This window comes from Alligator sinensis, unplaced genomic scaffold (genome assembly GCF_000455745.1).
Source record: "Alligator sinensis unplaced genomic scaffold, ASM45574v1 scaffold1420_1, whole genome shotgun sequence".
Taxonomy (NCBI): domain Eukaryota; kingdom Metazoa; phylum Chordata; order Crocodylia; family Alligatoridae; genus Alligator; species Alligator sinensis.
Window position 1 is genome coordinate 567,873 of NW_005842613.1, and position 16,788 is coordinate 584,660.

Genomic DNA, 16,788 nt, shown 5'->3' on the forward strand with positions numbered 1-16,788 from the left:
GCCTGGCCCTCAGCTTGGGATACCAGGAAGGGATGCCTGGTTCTTGGGCTGGTGAGCTGCAAATGCTGGGGGAGGTACTGTAACAGGAATGAGCCAGTACCCAGTGTCCTTTTTGTGTGGCATGCCTGTGCTATGATGTGGGTAGTCTGATGCCAATGCCCTGACACTCAAATAGTCCCTGTCAGTGCCCCGGCCACATACCTGTATTCTCTGTGGCTGCTGTCATCTCGGTAGCAGTCAGCTGAACAGTCGCACTGCAGCGGGCAGCCCTCTCCATACTCAGGGTACTCCATGGCATACTCCTCTCCATCCACCATATGGTGGTTTTCTATCACTCTGGCCAAGGAAGAAGACACAGCTCAGTCAACCCAAAGCTACTTGCTTGTCACCAATCACAAAACAGTCATTGCTTGGTCCCCAGACTCTGCAGTGCTGCTCTAGGCTCCCATTGCCACTGGCTTGTGAATGAGCTGGCCTGGGGAAGAGGCAACATGGACTGCACATCCTGTTTGGCCCACCTGGGGATGCCAGAGAGCTGGGGTGGGACAAGATGCCCTGGGACTGGCTCCCCAGCAAAGGGCTACAGGCAGAATGCAGGGGCCATGTCTCTGAGCATCGATAGCAATCGGCAAACTCCTCTATTGATTTTCAGGCCTGGTGGTGAATTCAGGCTTCTGCTGAGACTGGAAAAGAACTTGCTGGTTCCTCCTTTGGGCCCAGTAACCTCCAGTAGACCAGCATTTAGGGCATGCTTCTCTCCCAGGTTTTGGGAGCAGCAGGAGAGGGAGGGAGAGGAGTAAGTAACACTGAGCACTTTCCAAAGGTGAGGCCCTGCTCACTGCCTGTCTGCCACATGTGGGGAACCTGGGCTACAGACTTGCCCAGGGACTGAGGGGTAAAGCTGGGACTAAGACTCTGGGCTTGTGAGAGGAGGTAGATATCAAGGGAGCTGCTGAGATTTGTGACTCATCTGGATGACCAGCAAATGTATGTGTTATAGGGGGCCAGTAGCAGGGGAGCTTGGGGGCTCCCTATATAGCAAGGGAGCACCTCAGGTGGACTCCTTTCCACCTGTCTGTGAGGTATGGCAGGGGTACTACTTGCCCCTTGTCAAGGTGGGAAACTGAGGCACAGACAGCCATGGGAAGGCCAACCCTGCAGTGTGGCATGGACAGAGCCTAGCTAGCTAGCAGCCTGGAAACAGTGTGGGCTCAGCACTCTCACAGCAGCTTCTTGGGTGGTTTCTGCAACTGTACCAGGGTTGAGTACGGCCCCTGGCCTGGTCCCAGCACCCAGGCTGGCTCAGGCCTGGCTGAACTCCACAACAGTCACAGCAGCCCAGCCAGACCTTGAGTGACGTGTGCCAGCTCCTACAGAGGGTTGTTGGCAACGCGGAGCCCTGCACCTATCTCTCCCAACTCAGAAGCCACTGCCAGCCATAGGACTGGCCTCTCCCTGGCCCAGCCTGTCTCTGATCTGAACCACACTGTTTGCTACGCGTTGGCCAAAGACGGCATCAGCAAAACACATCAGCTTCTGCTGACTTCATGCTCTTGGCCTGTTGTTTCCCTTGAGCTGCGGTGCAGGTAGGCCCTAAGCTTCATTAATAAATGACTGCTAATTATCCATGAATTATTCATTGGCACATGCCTTCCTCCGGGCTGCTGCAGCAAGCCAGCCTTGAAGGTGGCAAGATTTAAAGAGAGCGATTGTCATGAGGAGCTGCTGCTAATCTGGGAGCTGGAGACCCCCCTGGGTAGCAATCCCATCCATGCTTGGAGACCTCCTACTGGAGCAGGCAGCCAGTGTGGCTGGCAGGAGCCAGTCCTGCACCCAGGTACCCAATGTGGGCAAAGCAGATCATGGATGCAGCTGAAACCCACCCCTGTACCTCCATTCAGTCACTTGCCTGGCAGCTTCTCACTTCCTCACAAAGTGGTATATGCACTCTAGACCCCAGGGGCCTGGGCCTGTGCACTCTGCCCTTTGGAGAGGCACCGAGAGGCCAAATGAATGGGGGGGTGGAGATGAAGGAAAAGGCCAGAATGGTAGTGGGGAGCAGCAATTTTGTGCAGGGCACTGGGGCCTGAGTCCTGACAGCTTGAGCTGGTCTGCATGGCTGGGTTACCATGGACTGACTGAGGCTGGATCTCTGCTCTCTCCTGCTGCTCTGAGGTGACCTGGATCTAGGCTCTGCTTTGTGGCTTGTGGAGATCCCACACAGAGCCCCACCCAGGTGGACAAACTGCGAGGGCAGGTGGCTTCTCCTGAGATCGCACTGAGGATGGGGCCATTAGCCTACCTCGCTTCCGTGAAGGTCAGGGAAGGAATGACGTTACAGCTGAGTTAGTGGCTGGGAAAAATGCAGAGGGGCCCCAAGGCATTTGAGAGAGGCCTCAAGCAAACCCTAAGGCCATGCCATGCTGCTGCAAGGCACAGCAGTCCCCAGCACAGAGGGAGCAGGACTAGGGAGTGCACTGGAGGACAGCTCCTTGTCTCTGCTCTTGTGATGGCCTGGATGGCCTGGCTGACACTGCTGCAGTGTGGATCCCAGGCTGTGCTGCTGAGGCCTTGCAGTCATGAGGAGGTGCTATGTAGCCTGCCAACCTCACCTCTATGCCCTGCCCCCGTGCATCTCAGGGGCTTCCACCCTCCATGCACGTGATCCAGACTCACTGACAACCCCAGCTTTAATGGCTCTTCTTAACAAGTGCTGAGCCTGGCCCATGACACAGTGCCTTGGGAGTGGGGATGGTTCTAGATCAGTGGTTCTCAACCTCCAGCCTGTGTGCTCCAGATATGCCCTGCAAAGCCAGTGTGAATAACCTGTCACCAGCATGTCAGTGCATGTGAATGCTGCTGCTGCTCTCACCCCCCGCCTCCTCCTGCTGACTTCAGCTGAAGGGGGAGGGAAGTAAATAGCCTCCATGCCCTCTGCTTCTTAGTGCCACATCCCTGTAAAAACTCTGGCAGACGGAAGGGGAAAGGCACTGAAGACCTAGCCTTGGTGGTCCCATGCCCGCATGCCCACAGGGCTCTGGCACAGCACTGGGCTGCCTACAGCACCACAGCAGGCCATTCTTTCAGAGAAAGCCCCACTGCTCTTGGGCAGAGTGGGGTCCCACTGTCACCACATTCCCAAAGTGCACAGCTCCCCTTCAGGAGACACTGGTAGGGCACTGGGAAGGTAAGGAGCTGAGGTAAGGTATAGTGCTGCCAGCTGGGCAGTCTGTCCTCCTCTCCCACAGGCCTGAGGCCCTGCAATCCCCCACCAAAACTAAGCACGTGGAAGCCAACCCACTCCTTGCAGGCTAATGCAAGCTAGTGGCTCATCATCTCAATCCCTGCTGCTGAACAGGGCACTGCTTTATTTTAAAGTTTATTTATTTTTATAAAATGTAAAATAGCACTACAGTATATTGGACTTTGGACTTCACATGAATGATCTAAAATGACTAAAACTGTATGTTTTCCTTTCTCATAGTACTGAAAAATACTTACTTTTAGGATACACCAAGATGTAGAAGCAAAATGCCTTTCTATGCAGCCCTCAGCCCATTTCTGATTTTAAGGTTTGGTCTACTTGTAAAAAAGGTTGAGCATCACTGCTCTAGACCAAGGACCTTTCTGCTCTACAGATCCTTCTCACTGTTGCCCTGCAGGGACATATGCTGCAGGTGTGCTCAGCAGGATGGAGGGCATATGAGATAGTCTGTCTTGCTCCCTTCAAACCCTTTGGCTACAATGCCAGTAAGACAGGCCCCAGCTTATAAGCTATCCTTCATCTTCCTTGCTAGGAAGAGCCTGAAGTGGACCAGGATGAAGCCCCCACCTCCCGCTGCCTCAGCATGACCCTGGGACCCCAGCCTATCTATCATTTATCGCCACAAGGTAGGATCACATGCTTCACCAAAAACCTCATTCTGTCAGCTCCAAAACCTTATCTGGCCTCCAACTTGGGCCTGAGTCTGGTAGAGAGGGTCCTTTATGTTTCACTCAGCTCTGCTGGACTCTAGCCTTTGTGGGTTGCTTTGACATCCAGGCACCATCAGTCCTCACTGTCCCTCTCCCATTCCCTCAGCTCCCTCTGGCCACTCGATTCCTCCTCTGCTCTATCTAGCCTCTCTGACCCGTTGCTCTTCCTGCTTCCTCAAAGTAAACTCACCTCCCATTGCTTCCACCAGTTTCTACTTTCCTACCATTTCCTCCCCCACTCTCAACTGCCTGCATTTCCCCACCCCCTCCCAGCTAAATCCCCTCATCTCTGTTCTACTTCAATCCTCCCTCTCCTTGGGAAGGAGCTGAAAACTTTAAATGAACCTCCAAATTCAAAGGGGGAAGTAACAGCATTTATTTCCTTTTAATCTGGCTCTAAAGGAGGGAGTATTTTTGGATGATGAGATGCAAAAGCAAATGAGAGTTTTCAGTTGCAAAGGCTCGGCCATGGGGTTTTTTTGAGGCCGCATGGCAGTGGTGAAACATCAAAGATTAAAAACAAAATGTTCCTCAGCTGTGCCCCATCTTCAAGACATGAAACAGGCTGGCTGGCTGCCTTCCACGTCAGGCAACTGCAACTCAGAAATGAGCAGCATTTTCATTTCATTGATGTGTGGTGTCTTTTGCAGGCCCTTTGGCACTGGACTCAAATGCTCCCTGCTCAGAGAATTGCTTGGGAATGTGAAGGGATGAATTCTTCGGCACCCAGTCTCTGTTCTTGCATCTGTAGATCATTCAGCAGGGAGGCACTGACTCTGGGACTGTGAGACTCCCTCTATTACTTTGAGCAGTTCTTGCTCCTGGAACAAACTCACAGGCTTCAATGGGGCTCCTGGAGCAATGAGTTGAGTGCTTCTGCATTACAGGCTGGACCACAGAGCAGGAGGATGATCTTGGGCTTAAGGCACTGGACTCAGCTATAGGGAAGCTTGGTGCCATTCCAAGCTCTGCTACTGACTCCTTGGGTGGCCTTAGGCAAGTCATTTAGAGCTGAGGATGCCAAAGAGTTCTGCCCACAGGTTCTTCTCCTAGGCACCTACATAAGTGGGTAGGTTCTCAAGAGCAGAGGCAGTCTGAGAAGAATGCAGGAGAAGGGCACTTCTGAAAGCCTGGCCTTTAATCTCTGTGCCTCAGTTCCCCATATCTAACCCTTGGGCTGCCTTGCACATGTTCAAACTGCAAGCTCTTTGGAGCAGGAGCTTTGTGTACAGCATGTAGCATGGATGGGCATTATTTCATCTGGGGCCTACAGGGGTTAAAATGGCTCTGCTCAGATTGTGGCATATCTATGCCAGGGTCTGAGACAGGTTTTACTGGGCAAATGCTTCATGTGGACCTGATGTTCCCTTCCCCATTCCTCCCTAGTGGTGCTTCCATCCACTCGTGATTGACACCAATAGCAGAACCTGGCCCTGAGCATTGGCCATAATCCCAGGCCTGTGGAAAGCTTTGCCAGAGCTGCATAAAACATGGCAGCCCCTGTCACAACCCCTTCCTGTGGATGCTGCATGTAACAAAGCTGGCAGGACCTGGCTCAGGCCATAAGCAGGGCCTCCACTTGGGTTTATTCTTGTGGGTGACTTCAATTAAGGCCAATGAATGCTCTTCTAGAAGAGCCTGCCTTTGTGCTGGCTTCCCCTCAGAAGGCATTTAATGGGGAGTGACAAGCGCCAGCATCTTTCAGCACAAATGAATCTCTGTCACTCGTGGAGTTTAACCCAATTAAGAGCCAAGTGAATAATTGCCTGTTTGAAGGGAGTGAAAAACCAGGGTGTTTTGGACCCAAAATACAAGTGAGACATCCTCCTCTTTACTGCAAATTATCATTCCCCCCAGAAGGCTCTGCCAGCTGTCAGTGAGTGAGAAAGAGAGAGAGAGAGAGAGAGAGAGAGAGACGGGGGAGGCAGCCAGTATTAGAAGGACTTTTCTTAGGTTATCTGGCTTCAATTTTCCTATGGCATGTTTCTAGGTGACTGGGTTTTGTGTCATTTCAAAATGACTCCTGCCCACCCGTGTGTGGAGGTCAGGGAATGCCTCTATAGTTAAAAAAAATACAGAGTAAATAAATATAATTACTTGTTGGATTTTGTCAACGTGTCGCTTGACCTGAAAGATAAAATTCAGAACAGTGGACAGCTCACAGGCAACGTGTTCCCTTCCAGAGCCTGTTATTAAAATAGTCCCATCAGAGGCTTTTCTTCCATTAGCTCTGACTCAGCTGCTCAGGGCCTGGTTTCATTGCCTGGATTATCTGCGTTTTTTTCTCCCTGAACCCTGCATTATAATTTTTCAGTACTGCCAGGAGGCCCATTAGGAGAGGAGAGGGAGGCTTGCTTCCTTGGTAACTGTGCTGTGTTGCAGGGCTGGATAGGTCCAGGGAAGAGTGTGGGGGTAAGGACACTGAGAGGCAGCATCGTATGGTGGGGCTGAGACTTCAGAGTATAGCATGGACCATGCTCCTGGAGCTGCCAGTGGCCTGCTGAATGACCATGAACAAGTCACCTACCCTTCCATGCCTCAAAACTGAATGACACTGACTTCCTTGTTTTGGAGACAAAGAGCAAGGCACTGTTATTATGCCCCTCACACTGACAGACTATGGTAAAAGCATAGCATCAAGATTTCAGTGCTGAGGATTCCGAAGTTAGGCATGCCACAATTAAAGAAGCCTTCATTCACCCACCTATTTTGTGCCTATGCATAATGACACCATCTTTAATTAGCTGATTGCATGCCGTTATTTTCCAGGGGATCCCTACTTCATTCAGTTCATGATGTTCACTTAAGATGCAATTCAGCATCTTGCTTGCTCCTTGTCATTTGCAGTGTATCCCCAGGTCTTATCTACTGCACACAATTCAAACTCTGCTTTGAGGACAGAGGAATTAAGGCCTTTATAGACTTTTCCTGGGGCAGTACTCATGATAATGTCTGAGTGCTTTTGAGACACCAATGAATTTGATTTCATAGCATGCCCGTGTGATGGGGTGGGGTCCTGGGGGGGTGGGGGGGCACAATGAGGAACTGAGGCACAGACAGATTAAGGTGAAAGTCCACTAAAGCTTGGGTGTCCAGTGTGAAGAATGTGGCTTGACTTTCAGATTGCATAGCACAATATAGATGACCACAGCTAGAAAAAGCACAGCTGGTTCCTGGGTCAGTAGCATCCCCTGCCTCTTCTGCCACCCACTAGGATATATCTAAAAAGCACTATTCACAGCCAAAAAGTGATTTAAAGTACTTGGCAGCAAAGGTTGAACACGAAGCAGAGAAAGGAGGGGTGAATCCTACACTGAGGGGCCCAGGTACAGTTCCACCTACCAAACAAAACGGATGTTTCATGAATCAGCATGATCCATCCAGTCCTTCTCATACATGGTCACTTTGCAAGGAGAGCAATATAACAGCCCCCTCTCATACTGGGAATTAGTATTTCAAGTGCCCTAGGCAGAGGATCAGGAGCTGGGAACTATTGTGGTTCTTATCCCAGCACTGACTCTAACTTGCTTTGTCACCCTGGGCAAGTCCCTTTCTATCCTCCTGCCTCAGTTTTTTCCAGCTGCATAATGGGACTGATGCCCCTAATTTATCTACTGACAAAACACTGAGAGGATCAATTAGTGGACAAAATTTGTCTTCTCCTGCCATGCCTGGGAGGTCCTGGATGGGGGGAAGAATACATGTGGTAACACTGAGACAGATTTCAGCACCATATGCATCAGTAAAGTGCATCTTCTGAAGCCAGTAGCACATCAGGGCACTAGATGGAGTGAAGGGCATAGTCAGAAGAGCAGTGGGGTCCTGGTCTCATGCTTGGTGGGGATCCAGGAATTGCTCTGCTGCTGCTTCATGACCTGATGGGAAAATTTCTTTCCCTGTGTGGAAATCCACTCACATTCTGGTTAGCTGGGGTCTGGATAGGCCTTTTATTGCTTTTTAAAGTGCTTTGAGGACCCAGCATGGCCCAGAAGTGCTAAGGCTGATTGTTATCCTGGCAGTTTATTCAGACTGGCTTGATCATCTTGGAATTGATTAGATAGCAAGAAGGATGGCCCCCTTCCCAGTTCAGCAATTCCCACTGATTCCCAGATGTGGCCCAGGGATGACCATCTTCCTGTGATGTGTTTTCCCAGTGCTGAGCATAGCAGGGTCCAGGGCTGTGATTGCAGGTACTGCTGACACACCACTGCTTTACCAATAAGCATCACCATAAATTAGGACAAGGACTATCCTTTTGCTTGGTATCTGTACAGCAGCAGCACAATGGGAACCTGGTCCTGCACTAGGTCTCCCAGGTACTACATGAATGTAGTTAATAACCAGTCTCTGCACCAGAAACAGATAATTAGCCAGTATGTCTATGTGGAAGGGGCAGGGATGACTAACTCTCCATCTCCTTATTGTAGCCAGAAAGTGAATACACCAGAAAGGGAATACACCTTTTAACCCCTGCTTTTGTATGTGACACTCAGTTTCAAGACACCTGGTAACTCAATGGTAGCTGGTGCATGATGCATTAGATTGCTGTTTTATGACTTAAACACTAGACTGTGCTTGCCACCAATTCTGCTGCCTGGCATTTCCCAAGAAAATTGGCCTAAAATTAAGATCCATTGTTCAAGTGAACTTAGAGAAAGAAGCACAGCAACTGGAAAAATTTATAGGACCCTGAATGGCTGCCAGACAGCTCCATTGCCTAGCAAATGCACCGCATAAATCTCCCAGCCCTTGTAACTCATGGTAATGTCTCCAAGTCTGGAATTAGTTCTACTGCTCTCAAAGGGAGGCCCTTCAACCCATCTAATATACATGCTGGAGCTAGGTTATGATTAGAAGCCCAGGAGTGATGCCAATCTATAGCAGCTGAGACTCTGTCCCCTCCCCACCCTCAACCTCACTCCTTAAACCCGAGTTCTGCAAACTTGCAATTGCATCTGCCAAACATGTATGTTATCAAGCCACTGGTGAACAAGGGGTTAATTTTAGCTTGGTTTCCTCCCTTCCTCTTGCTCAGGTACTCAGGAACAGGGAATACTGGATGTTTGGGGATGGAGAAGAAAAGTTGGGATCAATCACCTGGGATTTAGGATTCTGATGATCTCCAAGCAAGCTGATATCTTTCTATTCACTTTCTACATCTGGTGCAATATTCCACTGTTTAATGGTTCTTGAGCTGGGAACTATTGTGGTTCTTATCCCAGCACCGACTCTAACTTGCTTTGTCACCCTGGGCAAGTCCCTTTGTATCCTCCTGCCTCAGTTTTTTCAAGCTGCATAATAGGACTGATGCCCCACTGACTATGCCTGTATTTTGCCACTAAATCCTTCCACTATGATTCCCTTGGCCACGAAGTAGCCCTCAGAGAAGGTGAATGTTCAGTATATTCTAGAAGAAAGATGCCAATCTTAAACTACAGGATGTTTGGTCAGACTCAACCATGGGCTCACTCCAAGCTGTGCCTGTTGCTGCTTTCTGGTTGTGATGATGGACCCTGCAAGTGACTGCAGGAAAGATGTTCCCAGTGCTGCAGTATTTTTCCCATTGTCCTGATTTCCTGACCTTAATGAAGCATTAATATTCAGTGAACCTACTGGATCTATTCCTGTCCCAAGTGACCTGGTTTCTAGGCTGATAGATTATATGTGCTTTGCTGACTGCGCTCACTGTGCCATTAAGCATTTCACAGATAAATCATGATCAATCCAGGGCACAGCCAAGAGCTGACAGGTATATTCCTGGATCTGTGCATGGAACAGCAATGTCAGAAGCTAAGCAATCAGTGTATATGCTGTGCCACTTGCCTGAAGGAATGAAGCGCCTGCTCATAAGATGGGAATGGCGCTGGGAGAGATCCCGACCTTGGTTACACAGGGACCAATTGGAGGGTAAATGCTCCAGAGTATGCATGTGCATGTCTCACTGCAGTCTCCCTGGATTTAAATCAGCCTGGTGCAAAACCTGCTAGTGAGGTGATTCTAGACTGATATGGATGTGAATGAAGTTACATTGAATACCCAGCAGAATGGGGTGTACATGGCTGCAGCTCTAAGTAAGCGCAGGATCTGACCCTAACTGTATAGGTGCCAGTGGGATTACTCCAGATTGGTGGCAGTGTCATGGAGATTAGAATCTGACCCACTAAATTATGGTAGTGAAGGGCCTGGGTAAGGCTTTGCAAGGGCAGGGGCAGCATTTGGATTAGTGTGTGGACTGGAGAGTGAAATCTAGGAGTTACGTCAGCACTGGACTACAGTGATATAGGGGAACTGGAGAGATCCCAATCCAGACCTGTCCTGAAAGGGGGAAATTCTGACACAGAGGACGGGCCAGAAAACCAGGGGGTGTGCTGGGAATTCAGACTCCCCTTTCCTGCCCACCAAAGCCCCTTCAAGCCTCTCCATACTCACATCTGACGCCCATGCTGATCCTCCCTGGTGAGCACGCCCTCCTTCTCCATCAGCATCTGCCGGAAGGTTCCCACCTTCTGCCGGATCTCCTCTTCGGAGTACCTGGAGTGGAGCGAGAGGGAGAGTCAGGGATGCCATTGCCTCACTGTGAGCTCATGCAAGGGAACACACACCACCGCTGATGCCACCTCCATGCTGCCTCTGTGCCCTGCTCTTCCCACCATGCTTCTTACAGTTCCTCACATCCAGGACTACCTCCCTGGGCTGAGGCCCTCGCAGGCCCCTGGATGGGGTTTCCAATAGAGCAGTCAAGGGCAGATGTATTTCCTATAGGAAATGAATGTGAGGTTAAGTCACACAGATAGCACTGGGAACAAGCTATGGATATACAGGGTGCCTGAATCTCCATGTCTGGACATCTACTCTGCACTTTCTTTGTATGGCAGCACTCAGTCTGAGTAGTGAGGACAGCACACTACTGCTCAGTTGCATTCACTGGCCTTCTCTGTGTAGAGATCAGGCCTCAGAGGGTTCCCTGGCCTGCAGAAGGACACATAGTGCTACCCCTGTGGAGGACAGCACTACTCCACTGGCTGGCAGGTAGAGAGGAGAGCCACAGTATTAGCTTCTCCTACTCTGTACCTCACCGCACCATCTTTGGGGCACCATGGTCTGCAACACGGTGACTGAAGCATGGGGCTCATACTCTCATTGGTTCAGTGTCACCCAGCCCTGGCATGGACTCAGCAAAGTGAGCAGTCCCCTTTTCACCCTATACCCTGAGAAGGGTCAGATAAGACAAGCCTTGCTTCTTCTCTCCCTCCCTCCCTCCCTCCCAAAAGCTTCATTTCCTGAGACAGGGAATTCATGCTATAGACCTGTGTTACTGGAAATGGACTGAACCTTGGCATGCTCCAGGGGGCTGAGCGGCATCACAGGGTGCATAAGAAGTGCATTCACGCTGGTGGCAGACAAGGTTCTTTGGGTGGGACAGTTTCTGGGGTCACTGTCCCTGGGGAAAATTAGAGCAGTCCCTGGGCTGGGGCTTTGTTTGCTTGGGCCAACTCTGGGATGGGCAGAGGCAAGGTGTCACAAAGCCACCTTTATCCCTGCTGTCCTCCTGAAGCTAGCCCCAGGGCGAGAAAGTCAACAGTCAGCAGACCAAATCCTGGCTTCCCTACTCAGTTCAAACATCCACTGCAGCCTTTTGGAGTTTGCCCAAACAAGAGCCACAGGGCACAGATCATTAGCTTTGGAAGAGAAACATTCAGGCTAAGGTTTCTCTGGCTGCCTCGGGCTCCTGGTTTGCACCCTATTGAGTGGGGAGTTGTGACTCCAAACCCCACCATCACCTTAACTTCAGGGGCTGACTCCCCTGCATGCCCAGGCCACTCCCTCTTCCCTCCTGTCACAAGCCTCTTCCTTGTCCCCACATTGCATCTACAACCCAAGCAGGCTCAAGCTCTGCACGGATGGCACATGCTGACTCAGGCTGCTGGAGGCTTATTGACAAGAGACACTAATCACTTGGTGCTAGTGTCTGAAAACGGCTGGAGTGTCTTGCTGCAAACAACCACCCAGGGGACAGAGAGAAGCTGCCTAGCGTGGGCTGAGGACTCTTGAGAGAAAAATCAGCCTGAATTTAGAATGGGATGGTGCCAAATTCAAAGCATACTTAAAAAGCAAAGCAACCCCAAGCTTGTTATGGGTCAGGCTCATAAAGGGACCAGAAAGCCTCATCATTATTAGAAGAAATTTGTTCTCTTGCCAACTGTTGGTCCATTTAAGCAGCCGAGTCCATTTCCCTGCTTGATGTTTTGCCCCAGCTGGCCTATCCTGTTTGTTTATAGCTATTGCAGTGTTTTATACCACACTCAGCATTGCCTCCTCTGCCCTACCTGGCCACAGCGCATATTAGTCTGTGCTCTGCAGGCAGTGGGAACCACACTGCTTGTGTATTTAACTTAAGGACAGAGCAGACTGGCTCTTAAACAGGCCTTGGTTGCAAAGCACTTCACAATGCAGGAAAAGTGTCATTCTCCACATGTTGCAGTCAGGAAACAGAGGTATTTAGAGGAGAAACAACTTGTTCAAGGTCACCCAGTGACCAAACAGAACAAGCATCCTGATCTCAGCAGCCTGCTCTATGTGCAAACATAACCAAATTATCTCTCTGGGACTCCATTTTCTCTCCCATCCTTTGTTTTGTCCACTTATATTGTGAACTCATTGGGGCATGGACTATGCCTTACCAAGTGTTTGTGCAACATCTAGCCCAATGGTGTGTAGGGTCTGTACAGGACACTGGTCTCTCGTCCCCCAAGCCAGTGTCCTGCTGCTTGCTCAGGGGACTCTCTCAGGAGACTTGCTGCCTGTGTGGTGATCTCTTTCAAATGGAAGGTGAATGCAGCCCCAACAGTATTTGTAAGCACAGTTGAGGAGGGGATGGACAGGTTACCCAAAGGGGTTCCTCTTGCCCAGAGAGGAGTGGAGTGAGTGAGAAGGGAATAGTGAACCTTATTCAGACACCTGCATGCTGCCTGTGAGGAAGCACCAGCCCACTAGCAAAGACATCAAAGGAGCAGGTTCCGGACCAGAGGTGATAGCCAGCGATAGGTGAATAGAGAAATGGCCTGTTTCTGCCAGGAGGCTTCTGAAAATGAGGGAGAATCACCCCATAAATACCAAAGCCAGGACCACAGTGTGACTCTTCATCAATAGGGGAAAAAAACAAGGCCTGGGTTGATAGCCAAGGCAAAATGAAAGGGATAAACTGGCCAGATTCGGACCCCCATTTCATTCAGCCCTCAATGCCTGAACCATTCCTGAAAGGCTGTAGTGTGATGATGCTGTCTCCTCCTAATGCCAGCACCTCATGCTGCTAGTGCAGCTTCTAATGAGACCTCAGACTGCCATGTAATGCCTCAGAGCTGCCGCCACCGTAGCTCCTGGAGGCAGGGGGCTGGCTCGCTTTTTAGCTCCAGAGCAAAGGGCAGCAGGATATGGCACCATGGTCAAGACCCACTGAAGTCCATAGGGGTGGGGACATTACTGCATTATAACAACTAGAGAGAGTATATTATCATCCTCATATTAAAAGTGTGGAACCAAGACTTGCCCAAGGTCACTGGTAAGGTCATTTCTGAGTCAACCCCTTCCTCATGAAGTTCATTCACCCTGGAGGCAGGTCCTGCTGAGTGGGGAGGTCTTCTGGTTTGCTACCCGAGGAGATTCCACTTCTCTCAGGAGGTGCCAAGGGACCTTTCACCCCAGGCACAGGCTGAGGCATTCCCAGTATAAAATCCCATCATTGGGATGGTTTAACCTTGAGGGAGAGGCAGGCAAGCCTACTGGAAAAGCCCCAGCTCCCCCTTTTCTCCTCACCCCTGCACCCCATTCCCCCTTCCTCTCTTCACTCCTTCTCCACAGAGTCAAGTGCCACATCTCCCATTGCTGCTGCCTCCAGGCACTGTCTGCTGCTGTCTCAACGAGGCAAGCAGCAATGCATAGGTAACCTTGCAGCAATCCTAGACACACTGTCCAGATTGTTTATTTTACATCATCTCCTCAATTATTCTCTGAGCAAGTGACAAATGGAAAAGCAATTTCCCACTCCCGCTCTCCAAGCTGGGGACACACAGGCTTTCTGCAGGGCAAGTTTAATGGGAGTGTGTGACTCAACTACAGTCCATCATCCCTGGAGTTGTCTGTGCTCGGCAGCACCTCAGGGATTGGAGGCAGAAATCGTGAGCCATAGAGCTGGGCAGGAACTAGAATTTTTAGTTTGTGGGAAAATTAAAATTGTTTCCAATCAAAAACAAGGTATGCTCGAATTTTCCCATAGAGTGAAATTCTAAGGTGGGGAAAACTTTTAGCTTTCACTGAAACCAGGAAGGTAGTAAAGATAGGAGGGTAGTAAAATACTGGAACAGGCTACCCAGAGAGGTTGTGGAGTCTCCATCCTTGGAGGTTTTTAAGACCTCACTAGACAAGTCTTGTCTGAAATGATCTAGTTGGGGATGGCTCTGCTTGGAGCAGGGGGTTGGACTAGATGACTGCCTGAGGTCCCTTCAACCCTCGTTTTCTATGATTCTAAAATTCTATGAAACATTTTGTTTCTGTCATTGTAAAATGCCTCATTTTCATTTTGACATTTAATTTGTTCATATTTTTTATAATGTAAAATAGAAACAATTCTGAACGCTGTTTTACAACACAAAATCAAAACATTCATTCTGCGGGTATCCACATGGAATATTTTGACCCTAGTGAAATGCAGTCCTCATTTTTTTTCCCCCAAACAAGTTTGGTTTGGGCTTATCTGTTTTTTGTTGGGACCTTGTCTCATCTTTTCTTTCTCTCCCTCTCTCTCTATTTATCTGCCTTTTGGCTTTGATACTGACACATTTCTCTTTTCATGAGCTCAGTTTTTCTAGCCAAAAAAAAAATAGTGAGAAATTTTCAGACCTGCTGTAGTTAATGCTCTGCTCAATCTGGAAGAGGGAGCTTCTGCCCTCCACAAAGCAGCAAGAAGGTCACATAACACAACGCTCTAGTTGAGAGATGTAGAATTCAAAGAGCCTATGACTATACCAACACCTGGATTCAAAGGTTTTGAAAGTCACCATCTGTACCAGTCACATGCTTCATTCTGGTCTTCTCCCGTTCAGAGCACATGCTGTATCTGTGGGCTCCAAAGGTACCAGCCCGGCAGCCCTGGAAGCTGGAATTCTTAACATCCACAGACAGTCAACAGCCATCCCTGCCAGGTCACAGGTATGAACTGAAGTAGCTGATTATGGAAGGCCGTTCCAACGCCCATTCAAGCCTTGTCCTTTCTGGTGGGGCTGCCAGAAGGGTTCAATCAGTGACTGCCAAGGGGACAGTTTCTGAAGTATGGACATTGCTTGGCTTTAACAGGGTAAAGAGATTTCAGAGTGATTGGCTCCTCCTTTTAAGGATGAATTTCATCTGTTAAAAAATAGATGATTCAAAGAAGGGCTAAGAATCTAAACCAGCTTGTCACGGTCCTAAAACAAGAGGGCTGTAGGATGAACAAAGACCATCCTGGAAAGCAAGCTGTCTGCGAGGTAGGTTAGTTGATGACACACCTTCTTTGCTAATGCACTCATGCAGTGGGAGAGGAGGCAGAAAACTCATTCAGCTCCTGCCTTCTGTTAACAATGAGCTTTTTGTCTTGCCAGCCTATAATGAAATTTCACCTGTAAATGCTAATTTTCCTGGGATTCATTCCTAAGGGCCAGATGTTGAAGAGTGCAGGGCACTAACAGTGAGTGACAGATGCTCAGCAACCTTCCAGGATTTGGCCCTAAGTGTAGAAGTTCTGGTAATTAGGAAATAAATAATTCCTATTCATCTCACTTCAAAAGCAACGCAGATGTAGAAAGCCGGGGCTCTGAATTTGGAAGGTAGTCGGCAGGGTTTTGAAGAGGAGGGCTGTAACTCACAGACATGAAGGGGGGTGGGAAGAGGGAGCTGACAGGGAGGTCTGAGAGCAGAGTAGACAAAAGAAGATTTCTATGTTGAGTGCTTGGAGCACAGCCCTAGGAGAATGGAGCGCTAATCCAGAGGTCAGATTTCACATGCATAAATGGGCATTGGTTTAGTTGGGTGGCTGCTCTTACCTCAGCTTATGAGAGGCTTATTTCAGCTTAGTGTTTTGGTAACTGGTTTAAAGTAAACTGAAAAAGCTACTCAATGAGCACGTCTACATGAGCCATTAACGCACAGCAATAAACTATGGAGCTTATTGTTCCCCAGTTTATTGCTCTTGGGAAGTTTCCGGGTGTGCAGTTTATATATGCATTGGGGCCACAGTTCATTGAGCTGGGTCACAGCAGCCCCATGAGATGTGCCCAGTGTGGAGTAAGAGCATTTACAGAGTAGTTTGCTCCAGTTTAAACCTCCAGCATAAATTAACTAAGGGTTAGGCAAGGTTCCTTGAATTCAAAGCTGACTGACTTAAGATAAATCAACATTAAACCAAAATAAAACGGCCTTTTGCAGCAGTTTAACCAACTGGTTTAAACTGATATTATTAGTCACACTAATGCAGCTCTCAGTAGAGAGAAGGCCTGTGCTCTGGTGAGTCACTTAACCTGCTGGCCTCAGTTCTGGGAACTGAATGGATACAACCATTCCTCTACTTCCTGGCACTCTGGGGTGAATCAGTAGGTGTCTGTGAAGTGTTTGACCGTATCACATGCAATACAAGTGCAACAGACACCCATTCCTCAGCTAATGTCTCTCTGTAACTGAATTTGCAGGTACCAAAAATAGAGCTGAGAATCCCTAACCAATTCCTTGTGCGACAGATATTGCCTCCTTTTCGGCTCGTAGGGTATCTGTGAGGAGAGCAGGAAT

At 49.2% G+C, this 16,788-nt stretch overlaps 1 protein-coding gene across 1 annotated transcript in view; it reads right to left on the minus strand.

Moving 5' to 3' along the window:
* SRRM3 (serine/arginine repetitive matrix 3) overlaps positions 1-16,788 on the minus strand; it is a 79,689-nt gene that overhangs the window by 39,167 nt on the left and 23,734 nt on the right. Inside the window, exons 2-3 of the mRNA XM_025214976.1 lie at positions 10,405-10,506; positions 202-336 (exon numbers count right to left, since the gene is read on the minus strand). Coding sequence (XP_025070761.1) covers positions 202-336; positions 10,405-10,506 — 237 coding nt within the window. The remainder of the gene's footprint in view (positions 1-201; positions 337-10,404; positions 10,507-16,788) is intronic.